At 42.4% G+C, this 27,688-nt stretch overlaps 1 protein-coding gene across 1 annotated transcript; it reads right to left on the reverse strand.

Annotated features, from left to right (window-relative positions):
- Positions 1-1,597: 1,597 nt before the first annotated feature.
- LOC128581028 (40S ribosomal protein S20-like) lies at positions 1,598-5,606 on the reverse strand. The gene is made up of 2 exons (XM_053583481.1): positions 5,539-5,606; positions 1,598-1,972 (listed from the first exon to the last, which is right to left on the reverse strand). Exons 1-2 carry the CDS (start codon positions 5,604-5,606, stop codon positions 1,630-1,632), a joined length of 411 nt encoding a protein of 136 aa, XP_053439456.1. The 3' UTR covers positions 1,598-1,629.
- Positions 5,607-27,688: the final 22,082 nt, after the last annotated feature.

A 27,688-nucleotide genomic window follows, 5' to 3' on the forward strand; every position in this document is an offset into this window, starting at 1 on the left:
ATTGCATTAAAATTGTATATTGCGGCTTGGCGCCTGTGGCTCAAGTGGCTAAGGCACCAGCCACATACACCTGAGCTGGCAAGTTCAAATCCAGCCCAGGCCCACCAAACAACAATGACGGCTGCAACCAAAAAATATCCGGGCATTGTGGCAGGCACCTGTAATCTCAGCTACTGGGGAGGCGGAGGCAGGAAAATTGCTTGAGCCCAGGAGTTGGAGGTTGCTGTGACCTGTGATGCTACAGCACTCTACCCAGGGCGACAGCTTGAGGCTCTGTCTCAAAAAAATAAAAATAAAAAATTGTATATGCTTTGGGTAGTATGAACATTTTGGCAATGTTGATTCTTCCCAGCCATGAGCATGGTATGTTTTTCCATTTGTTAACATCTTCAGCTGTTTCTTTTCTTAGAGTTTCATAGTTCTCTTTATAGATTTCTTTCACGTCCTTTGTTAGGTAAACTCCTAAATATTTCATCTTCTTTGGCACTACTGTGAAAGGAATAGAGTCCTTGACTGTTTTTTCAGCTTGACTATTGTTGGTATGTATAAAGGCTACAGATTTATGAGTGTTGACTTTGTAACCTGAGATGCTGCTGTATTCCTTAATCACTTCTAAGAGTTTTGTAGTAGGATCCCTGGTGTTTTCCGGATATACAATCATATCATCTGTGATGAGTGAAAGTTTGATCTCCTCTCACCCTATATGGATGCCCTTGATTGCCTTTTCTTGCCTAATTGCAATGGCTAACACTTCCATTACAATGTTGAAAAGCAGTGGAGACAATGGGCAACCTTGCCTGGTTCCTGATCTGAGTGGAAATGGTTTCGATTTAACTCCATTCAATACGATATTGGCTATGGGTTTGCTGTAGATGGCCTCTATCAGTTTAAGAAATATCCCTTCTATACCAATTTTCTCAAGTGTTCTGATTGTGAAGGATGCCGGATATTATCAAAAGCTTTTTCTGCATCAATTGAGAGAATCACATGGTCTTTGTTTTTTAATTTGTTTATGTGATGAATTACATTTATAGATTTACATATATTGAACCAACCTTGAGACCCTGGGATAAAACTCACTTGGTCATGGTGTATAATTTGTTTGGTGTGTTGCTAGATTCTGTTTGTTAGGATCTTGTTGAATATTTTTGCATCAATATTAATTAGTGATATTAGTCTATAATTTTATTTTTTTGTTGGGTTTTTTCCTGGTTTGGGGATCAAGGTGATGTTTGCTTCATAGAATGTGTTCGGTAGTATTCCTTCTTCTTCTATATTTTGGAAAAAGTTAAATAATATAGGTACTAGCTTTTCTTTAAAGGTTTGGTAGAATTCTGATGTAGAAGCCATTTGGTCCTGGGCTTTTGTTTTTAGGGAGATTTTGTATAGTTGGTGCTATTTCAGAACTTGATAATAGGCCTGTTCAACATTTCCACTTCATTCTGGCTAAGTCTAGGAAGGTGGTGTACTTCCAAGTATAGGTCTGTTTCCTTCAAATTTTCGTATTTCTGAGAATAGAGTTTCTTGTAATATTCGTTAAGGATTTTTTTTAATTTCTGAGGAGTTGTTATTTCATCTTTGCCATTTTTTTTTTTAGCAATTTGTCATCAATTTATTAAAACAATTGTTTTAAGCATCTGCAATGGTGACTTCAACCTCAACTCCTGGCTCAATACTCATGGAGGTAATCTGCTTAACAATCTCAGAAGGGCTGTGAAGGTCAATGAGTAGCTTGTGGATTCTCATCTGGAAGCGATCCCAAGTCTTAGAACCTTCACCACAAGGAGTTTTTCTTGTAGGGATTCTCAAAGGCTTAGTAAGCATCACAACTGGTCGTTTCACTTTGAGATTCTTCTCCTTTGCGCCTCTGATCAAGTCAGCACACACCTTTTCCAGGGACTTTACATTGCGGCTGGTGAGAATAATTCTAATTCGGTGAATCACCACCTCTGGCTCCACAGGTGGGCAGCACCTGTGACTCAGTGAGTAGGGCGTTGGCCCCATATGCCGAGGGTGGAGGGTTCAAATCCGGCCCAGCCAAACTGCAACAAGAAAATAGCCAGGCGTTGTGGCCAGTGTCTATAGTCCCAGTTACTTGGGAGGCTGAGGCAAGAATCATCTAAGCCCAAGAGCTGGAGGTTGCTGTGAGCTGTGATGCCATGGCACTCTACCAAGGGTGACAAATAAGACTCTGTCTCTAAAAATAATAATAATAATGATAATTAATTAATTAATTAAATAAAAGCCCTGGCTGCAGCGCAGCTTCCTGACCAACTTGTTCCTTGGCAAGAACAAACAGAGGTGAGTCAGGAGCAAAAGCAAGCACAATGCGCCTCCTCTGAATCTCCAATCCCTTCTTTCTATAAAAGACATGAAAGTCACCATGTATCTTGATTTATTGTAGTGATCACATGACTTAGCATTTGCCAAAACTTAAAGCAGCTATACATCAAAAAGGGTGACTTGTATATCTGGAAAACATTAGGGATTCTACTACAAAACTTTTAGAAGTGATCAAGGAATATAGCAATGTCTCAGGCTACAAAATCAACACCCATAAATCTGTAGCCTTTATATATACCAACAATAACCAAGCCGAACAAACAGTCAAGGACTCTATTCCTTTCACAGTAGTGCCAAAGAAGATGAAATATTTGGGAGTATACCTAACAAAGGATGTGAAAGATCTATACAAAGAGAACTATGAAACCTTAAGAAAAGAAATAGCTGAAGATGTTAACAGATGGAAAAACATACCATGCTCATGGCTGGGAAGAATCAACATTGTTAAAATGTCCATACTGCCCAAAGCAATATATAATTTTAATGCAATTCCTATGAAAGCTCCATTGTCATACTGTAAAAATCTTGAAAAAATAATACTTCGTTTTATATGGAATCAGAAAAAAACCTCGAATAGCCAAAACATTACTCAGCAATAAAAACAAAGCGGGAGGAATCACGCTACCAGACCTGAGACTGTACTATAAATCGATAGTGATCAAAACAGCATGGTACTGGCACAAAAGCAGAGAAGTAGATGTCTGGAACAGAATAGAGAACCAAGAGATGAATCCAGCTACTTACCATTATTTGATCTTTGACAAGCCAATTGAAAACATTCAGTGGGGAAAAGATTCCCTATTTAACAAATGGTGCTGGGTAAACTGGCTGGCAACCTGTAGAAGATTGAAACTGGACCCACACCTTTCACCATTAACTAAGATAGACTCTCACTGGATAAAAGATTTAAACTTAAGATATGAAACTATAAAAATACTTGAAGAAAGTGCAGGGAAAACTCTTGAAGGAATTGGCCTGGGTGAATATTTCATGAGGAGGACTCCCCAGGCAATTGAAGCAGTGTCAAAAATACACTACTGGGACCTGATCAAACTAGAAAGCTTCTGCACAGCCAAGAACATAGTAAGTAAAGCAAGCAGGGAGAAAATATTTGCTTATACCTCCGATAAAGGTCTAATAACCAGAATCCATAGAGAACTCAAACATATCAGCAAGAAAAGAACACGTGATCCATCTCAGGGTGGGAAAGGGACTTGAAGAGAAACTTCTCTAAAGAAGACAATCTACAAACACATGAAAAAAAGCTCATCATCCTTAATCATCAGAGAAATGCAAATAAAAACTACTTTAAGATATCACCCAACCCCAGTAAGAGTAGCCCACATAACAAAATCCCAAAACCAGAAATGTTGGCGTGGATGTGGAGGAAAGGGCACACTTCTACACTGCTGGTGGGAATGCCCACTAATACGTTCCTTCTGGAAGGATGTTTGGAGAATACTTAGAAACCTAAAAATAGACCTGCCATTCCATCCTATAATTCCTTTACTAGGTTTATACCCAGAAGACCAAAAGTCACAATATAACAAAGACATCTGTACCAGAATGTTTATTGCAGCCCAATTCATAATTGCTAAGTCATGGAAGAAGCCCAAGTGCCCATCGACCCACGAATGGACTAGCAAATTGTGGTACATGTATACTATGGAATATTATGCAGCCTTAAAGAAAGATGGAGACTTTACCTCTTTCATGTTTACATGGATGGAGCTGGAACATACTCTTCTTAGCAAAGTATCTCAGGAATGGAAGAAAAAGTATCCAATGTACTCAGCCCTAATATGAAGCTAAGTTATAGTTATGGACTATAACCCAACTATAGCCCAAGACTATGGGGAAAGGGCCAAGGAAGGGGAAGAAAGGGGGGAGGTTTTGGTGGAGTGAGGGTAATGGGTGGGGCCACATCTATGGTGCATCTTAGAATGGGTACAGGCAATTGCACTAATGTACACAGCTATGATTTAACAATAAAAGAAAGAAAAGAAAAAAATTATTGTTAAAGGGTGGCGCCTGTGGCTCAGTGAGTGGGGCGCCAGCCCCATATGCCGAGGGTGGCGGGTTCAAACCCAGCCCCTGCCAAACTGCAACCAAAAAATAGCTGGGCATTGTGGCGGGCGCCTGTAGTCCCAGCTACTCGGGAGGCTGAGGCAAGAGAATCGCGTAAGCCCAAAAGCTGGAGGTTGCTGTGAGCCGTGTGACGTCATGGCACTGTACGGGCGGCAAAGTGAGACTCTGTCTCTACAAAAAAAATATATATATTGTTAAAATAATGTACTTTGGTCAAAATTAAATCAAATTTATGTGGGAATTTAAAAAAAGGGTGACTTTTTTGGGTGGGGAGGTACAGAGTCTCACTCTGTCACCCTGGGTAGTTTGCCATGGTGTCATAGCTCACAGCAGCCTTGAACTCGTGAGCTTGAGTGATCCTCTTGCCCAGGTGTCCTCAAACTTTTTAAACAGGGGGCCAATTCACTGTCCTTCAGACCGTTGGAAGGCCAGACTATAGTTTAAAAAAAAAATTATGAAGAAATTCCTATGCACACTGCACATATCTTATTTTGAAGTAAAAAAACAAAACAGGAACAAATACAATCACACTGCCTCATGTGGCCCGCGAGCCATAGTTTGAGGACCCCTGCTCTTGCCTCAACCTTCCGAGTAGCCAGGACTACAAGCACCCACCATGATGCTGGGCTAATTTTTCTCTTTTTAGTAGAGATGGGGTCTTATTTTTGCTCAGGTTGGTCTCAAACTCCTGAGTTCAAGCACTCTACCCACCTCGGACTCCCAGAGTGCTAAAAATATTTTATTGGCTGGGCGCGGTGGCTCACACCTATAATCCTAGCACTCTGGGAGACCGAAGCGAGTGGATTGCCTGAGCTCACAGGTTCAAGACCAGCCTGAGCAAAAGCAAGATACCATCTCTAAAAACAACCAGGCATTATGGCAGGTAGCTATAGTCCCAGCTACTTGGAAGGCTGAAACAAGAGAATTGCTTTAGCCCAAGAGTTTGAGGTTGCTGTAAGCTGCGATGCCACGGCATCTACCAAGAGCGACCAGTGAGACTCTGTCTCAAAAAAAAATGTATTTACCAATATAATTAGAGGCTTTTGTGAATACTTTGTCATTGTTTTTATTGAGATGTTGCCTCCCTGCCCCAAGTTTGTGGCTTACCTCCTTTTTCCAACATCTGTTTTTATGGGGCAGTAAGGCTGGTTCATTGCTGCCAGTGAATACCCCATGGCCCCTGTTGTCATGAAGAGGGTGTGTAGGGCACACAGGGGAACTGGACAGAGCAGTTGAAAGACCATCTCCATAGTCAAATAAGGGACAGTGGTGGCTTAGACCAAGACAGTCAGGGTGATGAAAAGCATTTTCATCTGGACATGCCCTCCAGATAGGGCCAAAAGTACCTTGGTCAGAGAAAAAGGAGGATCCAGGGAGGACTTCGAGTTTCTGAGCCTGAATACCTATTAATCCTCTTGCCCAGAGCACTCCACCTGCTTCCCTTCCCCATCCCCAGGCAGGGACATGCGCCCAGTTCCATGGTGAGACTCTTCCAGTAAAGATTTCAGGTAGGGGCAAATGCAACCAGTGTAACCTGGCTTATTGTACCCTCAATGAATCCCCAACAATAAAAAAAAAAAATAGATTTCAGGTAGGGGCTTGCTATGGGCAGGTGCCTTCCCCAGTGTCCTCCCCAGGTCTCCTCTGATGGGGGCTGCAGGTGGGCACTCTTACAGGAACGTCTTCTGGTGGTGAGTGTGAACCAGGGCAAGCGGGGCTGGGAAGCATACCCTAAGGTGTGTCTGCACAACAGAACTCCACAGTATTCTGAGAGTTGCTCTAATCAGTCTGGCTTTAGGGTAGAGGGACTTTCCAAGCTATGGGAACTAACACACATAGGTCCATGACATTTTAGCCACCCACTATTACATAATCAAGCTCAAATTTTTTATGCTGTTAATGAAATGGATCTTGTATTCTGTCAGTTCCTGACAAAGGTGACTTAAAATCTCCAATATGGCTCCAAACTGGAAACAACTCAAAAGCCCTTCAGTAGGTGAATGGATAAACAAATAATGCCAAAATGCTCTCCTCCTTCAAGGTCTCTGAGGTGACCTCCCAGCTCCAACATTGCACCCACTGGCAGCTCTGTACTCCAACAGGGTCCACAGATCATCCACTGCACCAGGTCACTGATTGCCCCCAACCCAGGGCTTCCCAGGACTTCAGCTTTGCCCCTCGTGACTCCACATCCCAGCCCACTCAGATTTGTTTCCACAGAGCAGGCTTTTGGTTGTTCCCTCGTCAACACCCTGCATTCCCTCCTCCTCTACCTTCATGTCTCCCAGGAAGTCAGCTCTACCTTCTCCAGATGTCCCCTCAGGTATCTTGGTGCCCCAGAGGAAACTGTATGGCCCTGCTCATACGCAATGCACAACGAACTTGACAGTGGAACTGAGAACTCAACTCTTCTCAGTCGTCCTCCCTCCTGTGTTCCTGTCTCTCCTTTTTTTTTTTCTTTTGAGACAGAGTATTACTCTGTTGCCCCAGGTAGAGTGCTGTGGCATCATAGCTCACAGCAACCTCAAACTCTTGGGCTTGAGCAATCCTCTTGCCTCAGCCTCCCAAGCAGCTGGGATTACAGACATCTGCCACCACACCCAGTTAGTTTTTTTCTATTTTTAGGAGAGACGGGTTGCCCTCTTGCTCAGGGCTGCTCTTAGATCCCTGAGCTCAAGCGATCCACCCGCCTTGGCCTCCCAGATTGCTGGGATTACAGGCGTGAGCCACTGCACCCGGTCTCTCCTTTTCTTAAACTGTGAGATGTGTCCCACATACAGAGAAGTGTGGAAAAATGTGTATGTGCAGTTTCAGGAATAACTGAAGTGAGAAAACCCATGAAACAACTGCTGGGGTGAGCAGTAGGGGCCTGCAGCTGAGAAGCCCTCCACACTAGCCCCTCCCTCCCAAAAGTAACCATCATCCAGATGTGTCCACAGATCATCCACTGCACTAAGTCGCTGATTGCCCCCAAGCCAGGGCTTCCCAGGACTAGAGAGATAGGCTGGGTTTTCAACTTTTGTGAAAAGTTGTGAGTGGAGTTATACTCCATATTTGTTTGTATCATCAATATTATCTTTGTGAGATTCATTCACGTGAGTGGGATAGCTGCTGTTGATTCACATGCACCACTGTGTATCATGTGACTACAACAGCCCCTTATCCAAGGTCTCACTTCCCAAGGTTTTAGTTACCTGCAGCCAGCTGGGGTGCAAAACTAGAAGTACAATGCAGTAAGATATTTTGAGAAAGAGACCACATTCACGTGACTTTTATTACAGTATATTGTTGTAATTGTTCTACTTTGTAATCGGTTATTGTTAATCTCTTGCTGTGTCCAATTTAGTGTTTTGCAACCTTTTTTACCTTACCGCAGACTCGAACCTATAGTTAAACTTCCCCAGCACGCTTAAATTATGTTCATCAAAAAAAGAGTGGAAAAAAAAAAAGAATATACTTACTGTGCTTTGAACTTCTTTTTTTATTTATTTATTTTTTTATTGTACATAGCTGTGTGCATTAGTGCAATCAAGGGATACAATGTGCGGGTTTCATATACAATCTGAAATATTCTCATCAAACTGTTCAATGTAGCCTTCATGGCATTTTCTTAGTTACTGTATGTAGACATTTGTATTCTGCATTTAGTAAGTTTCGCCTGTACCCATTCTAAGATGCACTATAGATGTGGCCCCACCCATTACCCTCCCTCAACCAAAACCTCCCGCCTCCCTTCCCCTTCCTTGGCCCTTTCCCCATAGTCTTGTGCTATAGTTGGGTTATAGCCTTCATGTGAAAGCTATAATTTAGCTTCATAGCAGAGCTGAGTACATAGGATACTTTTTCTTCCATTCCTGAGATACTTTGCTAAGAAGAATATGTTCCAGCTCCATCCATGTAAACATGAAAGAGGTAAAGTCTCCATCTTTCTTTAAGGCTGCATAATATTCCATGGTATACATGTACCACAATTTGCTAGTCCATTCGTGGGTCGATGGGCACTTGGGCTTCTTCCATGACTTAGCAATTATGAATTGGGCTGCAATAAACATTCTGGTACAGATGTCTTTGTTATATTGTGACTTTTGGTCTTCTGGGTATAAACCTAGTAAAGGAATTATAGGATGGAATGGCAGGTCTATTTTTAGGTCTCTAAGTATTCTCCAAACATCCTTCCAAAAGGAACATATTAGTGTGCATTCCCACCAGCAGTGTAGAAGTGTGCCCTTTTCTCCACATCCATGCCAACATCTCTGGTTTTGGGATTTTGTTATGTGGTCTACACTTACTGGGGTTAGGTGGTATCTCAAAGTAGTTTTTATTTGCATTTCTCTGATGATTAAGGATGATGAGCTTTTTTTCATGTGTTTGTAGATTGTCTTCTTTAGAGAAGTTTCTCTTCAAGTCCCTTTCCCACCCTGAGATGGATCACGTGTTCTTTTCTTGCTAATATGTTTGAGTTCTCTATGGATTCTGGTTATTAGACCTTTATCGGAGGTATAAGCAAATATTTTCTCCCTGCTTGCTTTACTTACTATGTTCTTGGCTGTGCAGAAGCTTTCTAGTTTGATCAGGTCCCAGTAGTGTATTTTTGACACTGCTTCAATTGCCTGGGGAGTCCTCCTCATGAAATATTCACCCAGGCCAATTCCTTCAAGAGTTTTCCCTGCACTTTCTTCAAGTATTTTTATAGTTTCATATCTTAAGTTTAAATCTTTTATCCAGTGAGAGTCTATCTTAGTTAATGGTGAAAGGTGTGGGTCCAGTTTCAATCTTCTACAGGTTGCCAGCCAGTTTACCCAGCACCATTTGTTAAATAGGGAATCTTTTCCCCACTGAATGTTTTCAATTGGCTTGTCAAAGATCAAATAACGGTAAGTAGCTGGATTCATCTCTTGGTTCTCTATTCTGTTCCAGACATCTACTTCTCTGCTTTTGTGCCAGTACCATGCTGTTTTGATCACTATCGATTTATAGTACAGTCTCAGGTCTGGTAGCGTGATTCCTCCCGCTTTGTTTTTATTGCTGAGTAATGTTTTGGCTATTCGAGGTTTTTTCTGATTCCATATAAAATGAAGTATTATTTTTTCAAGATCTTTAAAATATGACAATGGAGCTTTAGTAGGAATTGCATTAAAATTGTATATTGCTTTGGGTAGTATGGACATTTTAACAATGTTGATTCTTCCCAGCCATGAGCATGGTATGTTTTTCCATCTGTTAACATCTTCAGCTATTTCTTTTCTTAAGGTTTCATAGTTCTCTTTGTATAGATCTTTCACATCCTTTGTTAGGTATACTCCCAAATATTTCATCTTCTTTGGCACTACTGTGAAAGGAATAGAGTCCTTCACTGTTTGTTCGGCTTGGTTATTGTTGGTATATATAAAGGCTACAGATTTATGGGTGTTGATTTTGTAGCCTGAGACATTGCTGTATTCCTTGATCACTTCTAAAAGTTTTGTAGTAGAATCCCTAGTGTTTTCCAGATATACGATCATATCATCTGCGAAGAGTGAAAGTTTGATCTCTTCTGACCCTATGTGGATACCCTTGATCGCCTTTTCTTCCCTAATTGCAATAGCTAAAACTTCCATTACAATGTTAAAGAGCAATGGAGACAATGGGCAACCTTGCCTGGTTCCTGATCTAAGTGGAAATGATTTCAATTTAACTCCATTCAATACGATATTGGCTGTGGGTTTGCTGTAGATGGCCTCTATTAGTTTAAGAAATGTCCCTTCTATACCAATTTTCTTAAGTGTTCTGATCATGAAGGGATGCTGGATATTATCAAAAGCTTTTTCTGCATCAATTGAAAGAATCATATGGTCCTTATTTTTTAGTTTGTTTATGTGTTGAATTACATTTATAGATTTACGTATATTGAACTAGCCTTGAGACCCTGGGATAAATCCCACTTGGTCATGGTGCATAATTTTTTTGATGTGTTGTTGGATTCTGTTTGTTAGGGTCTTATTGAGTATTTTAGCATCAATATTCATTAGTGATATTGGTCTATAATTTTCTTTTCTTTTTGGGTCTTTTCCTGGTTTGGGGATCAAGGTGATGTTTGCTTCGTAGAATGTGTTGGGTAATATTCCTTCTTTTTCTATATTTTGGAAAAGGTTTAGTAGTATAGGTACTAGTTCTTCTTTAAAGGTTTGGTAGAATTCTGACGTAAAGCCATCTGGTCCTGGGCTTTTGTTTTTAGGGAGATTTTGTATAGTTGATGCTATTTCAGAACTTGATATAGGCCTGTTCAACATTTCCACTTCGTTCTGGCTAAGTCTTGGTAGGTGGCGTACTTCCAGGTATTGGTCTATTTCTTTCAGATTTTCGTATTTCTGAGAGTAGAGTTTCTTGTAGTATTCGTTAAGGATTTTTTTGAATTTCTGAGGGGTCTGTTGTTATTTCATCATTACCATTTCTGATTGATGAAATTAGAGATTTTACTCTTTTTTTCCTGGTTAGGTTGGCCAAAGGTCTATCTATTTTATTGATCTTTTCAAAAAACCAACTTTTGGATTTACTGATCTGTTGTATAATTCTTTTGTTTTCAATTTCATTTAGCTCTGCTCTGATTTTGGTTATTTCTTTTCTTCTGCTTTGAACTTCTTTTGGAAATAATTTAATTATTGATCTTTAAAATTTTTCATGGCACAGCAGTTGAAAATCACTGGTTTAATTTATAAATTTAACTGTATCATAGGTTTGTATCTATAAGAAAAACATAGTATCTATAGGATTCAGTACCATCCAGGGTTTCAGGCATCCACTGGGGTCGTCTTGGAACATATCCCCTGCGAATAAGGGGTGGTTACTGTGTGCTGTAGTATCTAACTACAAAAAAAAAAAAAAATTAAAATGTGGCTTGGCACCTCTAGCTCAAGTGGCTAAGTCACCAGCCCCATATACCAGAGCTGGCAAGTTTGAATCCAGCCTGGGTCTGCCAAACAGCAATGACAGCTACAACCAAAAAATAGCCAGGCGTTATGGCAGGCACCTGTAGTCCCAGCTACTTGGGAGGCTGAGGCAAGAGAATCACTTAAGCCCAGGAGGTTGCTGTGAGCTGTGATGCCACAGTACTCTTCCCAGGGTGACAGCTTAAGGCTCTGTCTCAAAAAAAAAGGATAAAAATATGAGGTAATGCCTATGTTAATTATCTCAATTTAACCAGTCCACAATGTATATGTATTTCAAACAACATGTGGCATATGGTAAACATATACAATTTTTATTTGTTAATTTAGAGAATTCTTTTTTTTTTTTTTTTTTTTTGCAGTTTTGGCTAGGGCTGGTCTTGAACCCACCACCCCTGGTATGTGAGGCCGGTGCCCTACTCCTTGAGCCACAGGTGCCACCTGAATTCATTAATTTTTTTTGTTTTGTTTTGTTTTTATTATTATTTTTTATTTTTATTTTTTTGTGGGTTTTTTTGGCCGGGGCTGGGTTTGAACCCTCCACCTTCAGCATATGGGACCGGTGCCCTATTCCTTGAGCCACAGGCACCGCCCAAATCATTAATGTTTTTAAGAAACATGCTACACTAAGTTTGTTCAATCTATTCTAATATACTTTTGAGGAGTGGACATATTTTTGCTATTATGAATATTTATACATTCACTGAACAACTATTCCAGGTTAAAGTGGTTTTTAGCATGTTTACAGAATTGTGTAATCATCACCACAATTGATTTCAGAATGTCTTCTTCACCCCAAGAGAAAACCCTGAACCACTTAGCTGTCATCCCCCAACCTCCCTCTGGCTGCCTCCTAGTCCTTAGCAACCATTAATATACTTTCTTTTGGGAAGGGCCAGAGTCACACTGTCACTGCAACCTCAAACTCCTGGGCTCAAGTATATCTTCCTGCCACAGCCTCCCACATAGCTGGGACTACAGACACATACCATGATGCCTGGCTAATTTTTCTATTTTTTGTAGACATGGGAGCTCGTTATGTTGCCCAGGCTGGTCTCAAACTCCTGACCTCAAGTGATTTCCCACCTCAGCCTCCCAGAGAGCTAGGATTACAGGTGTGAGCCACCATGCCCAGCACATTAATTTGCTTTCTGTCTACAGAAATTTACCCATTCTAAGAACTATATAATATGTGGCCTTTTGTGACTGACTTCTTTCACCTTGAATAATGGTTTTTTTCACTTATTTTTAGTTGACCAATATCATATATTTATTGTGTACAACATGTTGTTTTGAAACATATATACATGTGTAATGGCTAAATCAAACTAATTAATAGATGTTATTACCTCATATACTTGTCATTTATTTATGGAGAGAACACTTAAAATTCACTCTTAGTAATTTTCTTTTTTGTTTTGTTTTGTTTTGTTTTTCCTGAGACAAAGTTTCAGTTTGTTGTCCTGGGTAGAGTGCAGTGGCATAATCATAGCTCACAGCAACCTCAAACTCTTGGGTTCAAGTGATCCTCCTGCCTCAGCCTCCCAAGTAGCTGAGACTACAGGCACTTGCTAAGATGCCCAGCTAGTTTTTCTATTTTTAGTAGAGACAGTCTCTCTCTTACTCAGGCTAGTCCTGAACTCTCCTGAGCTCAAGCTATCCACCCACCGTGTCCAGCCTCTCTTAGCAATATTAAAGAATACAATACATAGTTATCGATTATAGTTGCCATGTTGTACAATAGATCTCCCAAGCTTATTCCTCCTGTCTAACCAAAATTTTATATCTCTTTTTTTTTTCCGAGACAGAGTCTCACTATGTCACCCTCAGTAGAGTGACATATCACAGCTCCCAGCAATCTCAAACTCTTTGACTTGAGCCATTCTCTTCCCTCAGCCTCCTACGTAGTTGGGACTACAGGCGCCTGCCACAACGCCTGGCTATTTTTTGTGGCAGTTGTCATTGTCATTTAGCTGGCCTGGGTCAGTTTTGAACCCACCAGCCTTGATATATGTGGCTTGCGCCATAACCACTTTCCTACAGGTGCCAAGCCAAAAACTTTTATATCATTTGACCGATATTTCCCCAACAGTCTCCACCCCCAGCCCCTGGTAGCTGCCATTCTAAGTCTCTGTTTATATGACATCAACATTTTTAGATTCCACCTATAAGTGGAATCATGCGGTATTTGTCTTATTTCATATAACATAATGTCTTCCCAGTTCATCCATGTTGTTGCAAATGACTGGATTTCCTTCTTTTATACAGATGAATAGTATTCCATAGTGGATATATACCACATTTCCTTATATATTTATTTGCTGATGGACACCTAGGTTGATTCCATATCTTGGCTATTGTGACCAATGCTGTGATAAACATGGGAGTGCAGACGTCTCTTCAACATACTGATTTCATCTCCTGTGGATATGTACTCAGTAGTGGGATTGCTGAACCTCTGCTCAGCTTTCCATTGTTTATTCTTTTTCTTATTGTTTTTAAAAGATTTCTATATATCTTAGGTCCTAGTGCAGGGGTCCTCAAACTTTTTAAACAGGGGGCCAGTTCACTGTCCCTCAGACCATTGGAGGGCCGGACTATAGCTTAAAAAAAACTATGAACAAATTCCTATGCACACTGCACATATCTTATTTTTTTTAATTTAATTTTTTTTTTTTCTGAGACAGAAAAAAAGCTGTTGCCCTGGGTAGAGTGTCATGACATCACAGCTCATAGCAACCTCCAACTCCTGGGCTCAAGCGATTCTCCTGCCTCCACCTCCCAAGTAGCTGGGACTACAGGTGCCCACCACAACACCCGGGTATTTTTTGGTTGTAGCCATCATTGTTGTTTGGCAGGCCCAGGCTGGATTCGAACCTGCCAGCTCAGGTGTATGTGGCTGGCGCCTTAGCCACTTGAGGCACAGGCACCGAGCCTGCACATATCTTATTTTGAAGTAAAAAAACGAAACAGGAACAAATACAATCACACCGCCTCATGTGGCCCGCGGGTGTAGTTTGAAGACCCCTGTGACCTAGTACAATGAGAGTTAAATGCGTTACAAATATCTTCTCCCATTTGTGGCTTGTATTTCTACTCCCTTTTTGCTGTCTTTTGACTGAGACAAATCTTAATTGGTATAATAGAGCCCATTTATGACTCTCTTCTTTTATTACTTGCTCTTTTCAATGTACTCTTTTCTAAATTCTATAAACAGTCCTGAGAATTTCACATCCTCTAGGCCTTTCCAAACCCCCAGCCCTCTATCTACTTCTCTCCCTCTTTCACCTCATAGGGAACTTTGGAACCATCATAAGAACTGTATCAACCTTTACCCCCAAACTTATGCCTTCATTGGCCACTTCCTTCCTCCCCTCCTATCACAATGGAGGACACCGTCTCACAGGTCACCCTCTTTCCCTCTACTCTAGATATCATCTCTCCCACTTTAATGTTATGCCGTCAAATGTACCCTTCTAGGGAAGGAAAAAATATCTTTCCTCCAGGTTCTCAGCTAGATCCCCTGTTACAAAAGACCTAATGTGGTGGCTCACACCTGTAATTCTAGCACTCTGGAAGGCCAATGTGAGTGGATTGCTTGAGCTCAGTAGTTCGAGACCAGTCTGAGCAAGTGTGAGACCCCAGCACTACTAAAAAGAAAAAAAAATAGAAAAACCAGCTAGGCATCATGGTGCAGCCACCCAGAAGACTAAGGCAGGCACTTGAGCCCAAGAGTTTGAGGTTGCTATGAGCTACAGTGACGCCACAGCACTCTACCCAGGGTGACAAAGTGAGACTCTGTCTCAAAAAAAAAAAAATTAACAACAGAAAAACAAATATATATAAAGATTTAAAACATATTTTATATATATAATATATTTCTTTAAATATATATAAAGATTTAATAACACGTACATCTCAGGCAGCACCTGTGGCTCAGTGGGTAGGGCGCAGACCCCATATACTGAGGGTGGCAGGTTCGAACCCAGCCCCTGCCAAACTACAACAAAAAAATAGCTGGGCGTTGTGGCAGGCGCCTGTAGTCCCAGCTACTCAGGAGGCTGAGGCAAGAGAATTGCCTACGCCCAGAGGAGTTGGAGGTTGCTGTGAGCTGTGACGCCATGGCACTCTACCAAGGGTGACATAGTGAGACTCTGTCTCAAAAAAAAAAAAAAGTACATCTCATCTATACATGGGAGAAATTCAGAATGAGTAAAACTTGGGCATAAATACCATCTTCAGCTAAAACAAAGGAAAAAAGTGTTGGGAAAGCCAGCAATGGAGATGTGACCAGGAAAAGCAGATTTAAGTCTGGGCCTTCTCCATTCATCTAGTCTCTGGTGATTTAGAGTCCTCCTTCTTGTCCTAGTACAGAGAGGGAGACACCCTTACAAATGGAAATTACCTTTATAAATTTCCCTTATAAAAGGATAACTTACACATTCATTTTAGAGCTTCTCCTGAGTCTGCTGTTTCTCTAAATAATCAGCTCAAAATAATCCTCATGCCAAAAAAGCATATTTTGGGATGTATAAAATTAGGTAATTCAGACTTAAAGATGTTGGAACTTTATCTTATTTTGAGCCTTGGGAGCAATGTGGCTATGTGGCCTGAGTCACATCCATGCAACCACAGCTTCTGTTTTTTTCTGTAAATGATTAGGAAAAGCATTGCAGCACCAGAGAAAAGTCTCCCTCCAGATCATCACCCTTTGTCACAGAATGTTCAAGAAATATGTCTTGGAATGTAGCAAGCTGAAAACAAATTACTGTAATGTAGGTATTGACCTTGTATGGAAATATTGCAACCTGATTAACTGCCTACATAAGTGAAACCTGAACTTCACCACTTTGGAACACTGACTCCATTGGTTTCTTTTTTTTTTTTTTTTTTTCCGGCCGGGGCTGGGTTTGAACCCGCCACCTCCGGCATATGGGACCGGCGCCCTACTCCTTGAGCCACAGGTGCCGCCCACTCCATTGGTTTCGAGTCTGTGTTTCCCCGGTGGCTATCTTTAAACTTTATGGTCAAATAAACTCTATATTTACTATATTTTCTGAATCTTATTATTTAAGGTTGACAGATGGTATATTCTGCCATCCTGCAAGCATATCCTGGGGTGGGCTATTCTGCCATCTCTCTCTTTAATGTCCTCCATTTATATATCTAGCTCTTCCCTCCAAAGAATGTCTGGGACCCCTGGACACCTTCCAGGTCCCATCCTGCCTGTCTCTTCCCATTTAGAGCCAGGCTTCCATCCAGAATTAATTATGTTGTCTCCACATCTCATTCCCTCCAACCTGCCCACCTCAAATAACGGATTAAAATCATTCTTGCTGAGCTCACCAATGACTCACCAGTGATTTCAAACACTCAAATCTGACCATGTCTCTCCCTTGCTTGGGAGATGACAGTCATTTGTCATCACATTTAATGGTCAAGAAAAAGTTTCATTAATGTTAATAATTTGAGACACTTCTTTTTTCAAAAAGGGGAAAGGTGTAACATGAGTTTCAATAACTCCTTTCAGTAATTTTCCACATGGTGGTCAGGAAACCTCTCTTTGGTACGGAGGGCTGTCATAGTCATTCCCCATCTCCTCCCAACCATTAAGATTTGGATGGGCGGATGGCTCACATCTGTAATCCTAGCACTCTAGGAGGCCAAGGCAGGTGGATTGCTTGAGCTCAGAAGTTTAAGAACAGCCTGAGCAAGAGTGAGAGCCCGAACTCTGCTAAAAATGGAAAAATTAGCTGGGCATAGTGTCAGGTACCCATAGTCCATGCTACTCATGAGGCTGAGGCAGGAGAATTACTTGAGCCCAGGAGTTTGTGGTTGCAGTGAGCTATAATAACACCACTGCACTCTACCTGAAGTGACAAAAAAAAAATATTAAACTATTTTGATTTCCAGTCCAACATACAAGGAGCTTGGATGTAACCAATATATCCTAACAATAAGTAAAACACTTGTTGAACAAACTGAAAAATCAATAACTCTTCTTAGACCCATCAGAGAAATCAGGTCACAGGGCAGAGCAACAAACAGCTGCCCCCAATGTTGGGAAGACAGACAAGTGGATACAAGGAATCACAATTTATAGGAGCAGAGACCTCATGTAACCCGCCGGTGCCCGGGTAGGGAGAGCTAAACCATAATCGAGAAGTTACTAGCAAGGACAAGCAAACAAGCGTGAGAGTTAAAATCTCCAGGGGGGCCCAATCCTAGGAGTGTGCCCACATATTTTTGCAGTTTGGGGGGGCTGGGGCTGGATTTGAACCCGCCACCTTCGGTATATGGGGCTGGCGCCCTACTCCTTTGAGCCACAGGCACTGCCCCTATACCCACATTTTTGTGAGTTTTCCCTCCAGGAGTTCTATCTGGTCCTCACGGTGAATACCAGAGGAAAATCCCTTCTGGAGAAGGGGGAAAGGAACCATTTTGAAATAAGTTAGAGCATTCTGTTCTTTTTTTTTTTTTTTTGAGACAGAACCTCAAGCTGTCGCCCTGGGTAGAGTGCCGTGGCATCTCAGCTCACAGCAACCTCCAACTCCTGGGCTCAAGCGATTCTCCTGCCTCTGCCTCCCAAATAGCTGGGACTACAGGCGCCTGCCACAACAACCGGCTATATTTTGGTTGCAGCCATCATTGTTTGGCAGGCCCAGGCTGGACTGGAACCTGCCAGCTCGGGTGTATGTGGCTGGCGCCTTAGCCACTTGAGCCACAGGCGCTGAGCCAGAGCATTCTGTTCTTAACAAACACTGCCCTCAGGAGAAAATATTTAACCAGAGATCTAACTTGCTGGGGTTTTTATCAGAGCCTAACTGACCTGGGGAAAAGGAAAATGCCCAATTCCAGCCGTCTTTCACCATCCTTTGCCATCTAAATAGGCAAAACATAAAAAACTACTGAGAAACACTGGTGAAGTTCACGGGCTGGAGCACAGGTGTACCAAAAGACTGACACCTGATTCTAGTACTACAGAGCACTTCCCCTCCTCCACACGTCACGCCACTACCGGCCTAATTACTGAAGTTCCTTTCACCTAGCACATCATGCCCAGATTTCAGCTAAAAATGACAAGGCATATTAAAAGGTAAAGTTTGAAAAGACTAAGCATCAGAATCAGACTCAGATGTGGCAGCGATGTTGGAATTATCAGACAAGGAATTTAAAACAGCTATGATTAATGAGATAAGGATTGTAATGGATTAAATAGACGGCGTGCAAAAACAAACAGATAATGCAAGCCAAGAGATAGAAATCCTAAGAAAACCAACAAGAAATTCTAGTGATCAAAAATGCTGCAACAGAAATGAAGAACACGTTTAACGAGCTCGTTAGTAGACTGGATGTGGCTGAGGAAAAATCCCTGAGCTTGAGATACGACAATAGGAGCTTCCAAAACTGAAAGGCAAAGAGACAAAAAGACTAAAAAACAAACAAAAAAGAAAGAAAGAAAGAACACAATATCCAAGAACTGTGCGACAACTACAAAGTGAAACATACACGTAATGGAAACGCCAGAAGAAGAAAGAGAGAACAAAAGCAATATTTGAAGCAATAATGACTGAAAATTTTCCCCTAATTAATGCCAAACACCGAACTACATATGCAGGAAGTTCAGACAACACCAAATAGTGTAAATGCAAAAACAACAACAAAAAAAAGCAAAAACTATACTTAGGCATATCATATTCAAACTTTAGGAAATCAAAAATAAAGAAAAAATCTTGAAAGAATCCAGAGGAGAAAAGTACCTTACTTCTCAAGCAGTGATTTTCTTTCTTTCGAGACAGAGGCATTCTGAGCCAGAGCATTCTGTTCTTAACAAACACTGGCTCAGACAGGTCTGACTTCATCGCCCTCGGCAGAGTGCCATGGCGTCACAGCTCACAGTAACCTCCAACTCTTGGGCTTAGGCGATTGTCTTGCCTCAGCCTCCCGAGTAGCTGGGACTACAGGCGCCCGCCACAATGCCCAGCTATTTTTTGTTTCAGTTTGGCCAGGGCCAGGTTTGAACCCACCACCCTTGGTATATGGGGCTGGCGCCCTACTCACTGAGCCACAGGCGCCGCCCAGAGCAGTGATTTTCAAATGGTGTGTCGTGAGAGGATCTTAAGCATGCTGCAAAAGTTTTTTTTTTTTTTTTTTTGGTCACAGTTCAGCCGGGGCCAGGTTTGAACCCGCCAACCTCGGTATATGGGGCCGGCGCCTTACCGACTGAGCCACAGGCGCCGCCCCTCTGCAAAAGTTTTTAATGATCAATAATTAAATTATTTTCAAAAGAAGTTCAAACCGCAGTAAGTATATTCTTTCTCTCTCTTTTTTTGATCACATAATTTAAGTGTGCGGCGGAAGTTCGAATATAGGTTCAAGTATGCTGTGAGATAAAAAAGGTTGAAGAACACTGCTCGGGTGGAACAAAGATGAGAATTATACCTGACTTCTCACAGATCCTGCAAGCAAGAAGGCCATAAATTCAAATATTTCAAGTGTTACTGGACATGGTGGCTCATGCCTGTAATCCTAGCATTCTGGGAGGCTGAGGCAGGTGTTGCCTGAGCTCAGGAGTTTGAGACCAGCCTGAGCCAGAGTGAGACCTCATCTCTAAAAATAGCCGGGCATAGTGGCAGGCACCTGTAATCCCAGCTACTTTGGAGACTGAGGCAAAAGAATCACTTGAGCCCAGGAGTTTGAGGTTGCTGTGAGCTGTGAACACCACAGCACTCTACTGGGGGCAACAAAGTGAGATTCTGTCTCAAAAAAAAAAAATATATATATATATAAATATAAAAGTGTTGAGAGAAAAAGACCAGCAATGTAGAATTTTGTACCCTGTGAAGTACACTTCATCAAAAGTGAGGAAGGGGGACAAGCGTGGTGGCTCAAGCAAAGTACTCTGGGAGGCTGGGGTAGGAGGGTCACTTGAGCTTAAGAGTTCAAGACCAGGGCGGCGCCTGTGGCTCAGTCGGTAAGGCGCCGGCCCCATATACCAAGGGTGGCGGGTTCAAACCCGGCCCTGGCCGAACTGCAACCAAAAAATAGCCGGGCATTGTGGCGGGCGCCTGTCGTCCCGGCTACTTGGGAGGCTGAGGCAAGAAAAACACTTAAGCCCAGGAGTTGGAGGTTGCTGTGAGCTGTGTGATGCCACAGCACTCTACCGAGGGCCATAAAGTGAGACTCTGTCTCTACACAAAAAAAAAAAAAAAGAGTTCAAGACCAGGCTCGGCGCCTGTGGCTCAAGCAGCTAAGGCACCAGCCACATACACCTGAGCTGGTGGGTTCGAATCCAGCCCAGGCCCACCAAACAACAATGACGGCTGCAACCATAAAATAGCCAGGCGTTGTGGTGGGGCCTGTGGTCCCAGCTACTTGGGAGGCGGAGACAGGAGACTCACTTGAGCCCAGGAGTTGGAGGTTGCTGTGAGCTGTGATGCTATGGCATTCTACCCAGGGCGACAGCTTGAGGCTCTGTCTAAAAAAAAAAAAAAAGAGTTCAAGACCAGCCTGAGAAAAGCAAGACCCCATCTCTACTAACAATAGAAAAATTAGCCAGCTGTGGTAGTCCCAGCTAGTCTAGAAGCTGAGGCAGGAGAATCACTTGAACCTAGGGATTTGAGGTTGCTGTGAGCTAGGCCAACACCATGGCACTCTGTCCAGGTGACAGATAAAAATTGTCTCCAGGTTGCTAGAGGATTGCCTTGCAAGAATTGTTAAAAGGATTTCAGAGAGAAGGGAAATGATACAGGTCCGAAACTCAAATCTATATATGGGAAGAGCATTGGAGAATAAATGAAGGTAAAATAAAAGCTTTTAGTTTTCTTATCCTTAATTGATTTAACAGATAATAAGTTTTCTTCAAAATAATAATAGCAACAAGGTGTTGGATTATGTGTGCTTGCATGTGTGTGTGTGTGTGTGTGTTTATCTGTGTGTGTATGCTTACATATAAGTGAAATGAATAATAGCAATTATACAAGAGATGATAGGGAGGAAAATATAGGAATATTTTCTCACATAAAGTACTTGAACTACCTGTGAGGTGTTACTTGAAAGTGGTCTTAGATTAGCCGCAAATATGTGTTTACATATTTTTTTGCCCCAGTGTTCAGTTTTATTAGCAAACATCTCTGCAGTTTTCTTATTCTTATTAAGTAAAAAAAACAAAAAACAGAGCGGCACCTGTGGCTCAAAGGAGTAGGGTGCTGGCCCCATATGCCAGAGGTGGCGGGTTCAAATGCAGCCCTGGCCAAAAAACTGAAAAAAAACAAAACAGAACAATTCACCAGCATCATCACCAAGCAAGCTACAAATCTATCCTTTGCCACAGCGCAAGACAGTTAAGATTAACTCAAGAAAATAGCTGTGTTTACAGAAGGTATACCCACATCCATTTGTCATGCATCCCAGGGCCTCTCAGCCCCTTTTTAATTGTCCAACTCTGAACCTAGTTTTCTTATATAGTCTGAAGACATAGAATCACCTAAGTGAGACAGCCCTTCGGAACACTGCTAAAAATGGATTAAACATGAAGATACCCCAGATCCCTGTTCTCAAAGGTTAAAATAATTTTATATTATCACAGAGTGAGAATATCCTTAGATAAATTTTTATGTTCTAATGAGTTTGTGTTTTCCCCCTTTTTGATATTTTTTTCTAAGATCTTTCCTTTATTTTTATTTATTTATTTACATTTTTTGAGACAGAGTCTCACTCGGTCACCCTGGGGAGAGTGCCACGGCATCATAGCTCACAACAATCTCAAACTCTTGGGCTTGAGTGATCCTCTTGCCTCAACCTTCTGAGAGTTGGGACTACTGGCACTCACCACGACACCTGGCTATTTTTTCTGTTTTTAGTAGAGATAGGGTCTCTCTCTTGCTCAGGCTGGTCTTAAACTCCTGAGTTCAAGCAATCCACCAGCCTCAGCCTCCCAGAGTGCTAGGATTACAGGTGTGAGCCACCGTGCCCTGCCAACTACAGTCAATCAATTCTGTTGCTTTTCTCTCTCTCTTTTTTTTGTGAGACAGGGTCTCACTCTGTAATCCTGGGTAGAATGCTGTGGCATCATCATAACTCACAATAACCTCAAACTCTTGGGCTCAAGAGATACTCTTTCCTCAGCCTCCTGAGTAGCTGGAACTACAGGTGTACTCCACTACACCTGGCTAGTTTTTCTGTTTTTAGTAGACACAGGGTTTCATTCTTGCTCAGGCTGGTCTTGAACTCCTTAGCTAGACAATCCACCTGCCTCGGCCTCCCAGAATGTTAGGGGAAGAGGCTCCACACCTGGCCAGTTCTAGTTGCTCTTAACTTCTCCTGATGCTTCAGCGGCAAACCATTTTCTTTTGCACCCATCCACGTAACCTTTTTATTCTGTGGTGATGGAGGAGCATTCTCGTGACCTGTAATCAGATAACTTCAACAGGTTATTTCTCTTCCTTCTTGAGTAGAAACCTTAGCTTCTATTGCAACATGGGTTCCATTTTAACCCTTTCTTGGTCATCCAGAGAATTTAAATTGCATTTGTTCATTCTCCATACTACTCCCCACACTTCATCACCAGTACTTGGAAAATGGTGGCTACACCTCATACCAAGTTTGACTTGTTATGCCATGGGAATTACCAAAGTTTAAAATCCTGGCTGTAAGCCATGTAGCAGAACAAGGCCAAGGGGTTTCTGTAGGTTACTGCCATAGGTGAAGTACAGAAAACGCTCCTCCTCCTGACCCTGGGCATTCTTGCAGCCAAGTTAGCTATATCCTGCCAAATCCCTGCACAGTCCTGGGCATCTGGAGCAGAGATGTGGAGAGTGGAGCACAGCAGCCAATAATCCCTGCCCAGTGACCACTGCACCAGTGCCTCAGGGTTCTAAATAAGTTCATTTTTTTGAGAGAGAGAGTCTCACTTTGTCACCCTTGGTAGAGTACTGTGGTGTCACAGCTCACAGCAACCTCAAATTCTTGGGCTTAAGTGATTCTCTTGCCTCAGTCTCCTGAATGGCTGGGACAACAGGTGCCTGCCACAATGCCCAGCTATTTTTAGAGACAAGGTCTCGCTCTTGCTCAGGCAGTCCACCCACCTCAGCCTCCCAGAGTGCTAGGATTACAGACATGAGTCACTAGTGGCACCTGACCTTAAAAAAGTTCTTTGAGAGGAAAGGAGGGAGGTGGGTGGGGCCTTGGTGTGTGCCACACCTTTTGGGGGCAAGACACAATTGTAAGAGGGACTTTACCTAACAAACGCAATCAGTGTAACCTGGTTTCTTGTACTCTCAATGAATCCCCAACAATAAAAAAAAAAAAAAAGAAAAGAAATCTCAAGAAAAAAGTATAACTGATGACTTAGCTCCTGTAGCACAGTGGTTACAGCATCCACCACATACACCAGGGCTGGAGGGTTTGAACCCGGCCCAGGCCTGCTAAATAACAATGATGACGACAACAATAACAACAAAAATAGCCAGGCATTGTGGCGGGCGCCTGTAGTCCCAGCTACTTGGGAAGCTGAGGCAAGAGAATTGCTTAAGCCCAAGAGTTTGAGGTTACTGTGAGCTGTAATACCACATCACTCTACCAAGGGCAACTCAGTGAGACTCTGTCTCAAAATAAAAAAAAGATCTTTGAAAAGATCAATAAAATCAATAAACCTCTAGCCTAGCTAACTAAGAAAAAAAGGAAGAAGACACAAATTTCTAATATCATAAATGAAACGAGGGAATCACTACAGGTCCCATGGACATTAAAAGGATAATAAATAACAACTCTATACCCACAAATTTGATAATCTAGCTGAAATCAACCGATTCCTTGGTAATCTGGCAAAACTCACACACAAGGAAGAAAACATTTTGAATAGGCCTATACCTATTATAGAAATTGAACCAATAATTAATAGCCTTTCAAAACAGAAAGCACCAGGCCCAGATATGTTTTCTGGTGAATTCTACCAAATATTTAAGAAAGAAATTATGCAGTCTCTTTCAGAATACAAAAGCAGAGGGAACAATTCCTAGCTCATTCTCTGAGGCTAGCATTACCCTAATACCAAAACCAAAGACATTACAAGAAAAGATCCAACTATCTAAGAGAATATAATCTATCCATAACCTTAGCTGGGTCCATGGAAACTGCAATAGTTGCAAAATTCTGAAGGCAGGAAACATGTGGTTTTCCATGGTTCTCTTTCTGCAGTGGGGCTCCTACTGTGCTCCCAGAAGGTGGTCTTTACCAGACACAGTCAAAATCCATCTGACATTTGATCAATATAGGTGTCAGGGTCAGTCTGCATACTAGCTATTCGCTAATCTGGATTTCTCTATTTATTTATTTGTTTATTTTTGTTGTTGTTGAGACAGCCTCACCTTGTGCCCTGAGCAGAGTGTAGTGGCATCATCATAGCTCACTACCACCTCAGACTCCTAGAATGCAGGGATCCTGCTGCCTTAGCTTCCTGCGTAGCTGGGACTACAGGTGCACGCCAGGATGCCTGGCTGGTTTTTTTTTATTTTTTTGTGGAGACCGACTCTCACTCTTTCTCAGACAAGTCTCAAACTCCCCAGCTCAAGGAATCCTCCTGCCTCAGCCTCCCAGAGTGCTAGGATTACAGGAGTGAGCTACCACTCACAGCTTCTCTCTCTATTTTAAATAGTTAAATATAAATGGATCATCCTGCTCACTCAACTTTGGAAACCACTGCTATATTAGATAAAAAGTATTTACCTACTAAGTAATTTCCCTGTGCTGAGTCTGTAACGTGAATTATTTTAATTCTCACAACTCTATGGAGTAGATTCTAGAATAACCCTCACTGATGAACAAAACTGATGATGAAATTGAGGTTTAGAGATGATCAAGTGACTTTAGTAACTTTGATCACTCAGCTCTTGAGGGTTCTTAGAAAACCTACACATTTCTTCTAACCTTTATCAGGGCCATTGCTACTTTTTTTTTTTTTTTTTTTGAGACAGGGTCTTGCTCTTTTGCCCTGGGTAGAGTGCAGTGGCATCATCACAGTTACTGCAGCCTCAAATTCCTGGGCTGAAGCAATCCTCTTGCCTCAGCCTCCTGAGTAGCTGGGACTACAGATGGGCACCACTCCACTCAGCTAATGTTTTCTGTTTTTAGTAGAAATGGGGTCTTGCTCTTGCTCAGACTGATCTCAAATCCCTGACCTCAAACAATCCTCCCATCTTGACCTCTCGGACTGCTAGGATTATAGGCATGAGCCACTGCCCCCAGCCAGAGCCATTTCTTTTAATCATATTTTTTACAGCAACCACAGTTGGGGCAGCATCCCCATTCTTTGCTTAATGAAGTTATCCTTATCATTGGACACAAAAAAGTGCAAGCGTATGCCCCACCTTTGCAGTGACCAAGGTTCTAGTGCCTTCTCAGAGGGATGGTACAATCCCAATATGCCCTCCACCAGCTGCCTTACCTCCAATTCCTGGATCTCCATAATAAGGCAAGGTCATGGGTCTCTACCAGGGGTTGGGTCATGCCCTCTTCTATTTGGTCTTGTCCCATCCTTTTCTGGAAGAATATTTTGAATATCCAAGTTTCTGATTTGTCAATGTCACATTTCTCCAATTTCTAACATTCTTATTTCTGTAGTCTGCTCTTGGTTATCTCAATGAAAATTTGGAAAGAAGTTATATTTGTATGTAAATGTAGCCATTTTATCTGAAAGTCTGTCTCATGAAGTCAAAAGCTAAATGTTCTGGAGCATGTGTATGGGCAAGTTCTCTGAACTAAGAGTCTTTCTCAACACTAGATTCTTGTACCTAAAGCTATTGCATGGAATGTATTTTTGCCAAATTAGCAAGGCCAAGAGGAGCTGAAATTTAGAGGAGCATGGCCTTTCAACATGCCCACAGGCTACACTTTTCAATTCTCCCCCTAGGACAAGTGAATTGAAAGACTGGTGTTTACAAGGCTCTTCATAGGGTCACAGTTTTCAATGTGAACATCGTGTGTCACTGAGGAACACGAAGAGGCTGAATATGAGTCTCCAGAGCCCTTCATTTCCACTTTATCCAAGCAGCTCTGTGAGAAGATCTATGCTAAAAACATGACCTGGATCCTGGTTGGATATTTACAGTTGAACACACATGATTGAGCCGAGAGTATCACTACAGATACTTCTGATTTTCAGTCCTCACCCTAAGCCAGGAAAACCTACCATGGACCTGTAATGACCCTGGCCCAAGAGGTGGTGGAGAGTCTTGTCACCTCTGTACCTGAGGCTGGGGTTCAATTTGTCTTCTAAAGGATGTACAATTCCCCTCACTTCACAAAAGAATAGGGATTGTTTTTATTACATGGAAAGGTCAAAAGAATACTTTTTTTTTTTGAGACAGAGTCTCACTCTGTCACCCTGAGTAGAGTGCTGTGGTGTCATCATAGCTCACAGCAACCTCAAACTCTTGGGCTGAAGCAATCATCTTGACTCAGCCTCTCAAGTAGCTGGAACTACAGACCCCCAGCACCACCCCTGACTAAGCAACACTTATTTAAGACTGATATCCTTGCGCCCTGGAGAGCTTTTATCTCTGAAAAGGGGGAGTGTACCCCCGCAGCTGCCCTTCAAGGAGCAAGACCACGCAGGACCTCAACAGCACCTGCTTCTGAGGCTGAGGACAGCAAGGCAGTGTCGGGCAACAGCTATCATGAAGGCTCAGGACTTTTCAACTCTGCAGCCTAATCCAGCTTTATCTGAAAGCTGGAAAACCCACTCTACCTCTGGGTCCCCGACAGCCAGCCGCAAGAAATTATGTTGTTGGTCAGCACCAAGGACAGCACCCAGCGTGGAGCTTCTTGGGATTCCTGGACATCAGGCGTCAAGACAGAGGGACTTCCTTCTGACAGCAAGGCCAGGCTGAGGGTAGAGGTGTGCCCAGATGCCCCACAAATTCCACAGGCAGTTGATGAGTCCCTCTAGTCATCACAACAGGGGTCATCTAGCTGTACCTTGGGTATCAGGAGGCTGAAGAGAGATATGCGCTGTGTTCCCCAAAATGGAAAGCCCAGCCAGCTCCACTGACCGGCACAGACTGGCCTCATGGCTCTGCTCCTGGACAAGAACATTCTCATATATTCTCATTCTCTCTCTCCCCCTCATTTTCCAGCTCACATTGTTGTCCTGGGATGCTAAGCTTTCTAAGGGTCTTTGGTGTGGGAATGGAAGTGGCTTTACTGGTCCACCTTGATATGGAGCAATCCTGAGAGCAGTAGGAGCCTTTTCAAGAGGGAGAAGGTCCCACTGGGAGGAGGCTGCCCTGTGCTCCTGCCACAGGTGCCAACATGCTGCTGCAGTCAGGGCAGAGCAC

This window comes from Nycticebus coucang, chromosome 3 (genome assembly GCF_027406575.1).
Source record: "Nycticebus coucang isolate mNycCou1 chromosome 3, mNycCou1.pri, whole genome shotgun sequence".
NCBI lineage: Eukaryota > Metazoa > Chordata > Mammalia > Primates > Lorisidae > Nycticebus > Nycticebus coucang.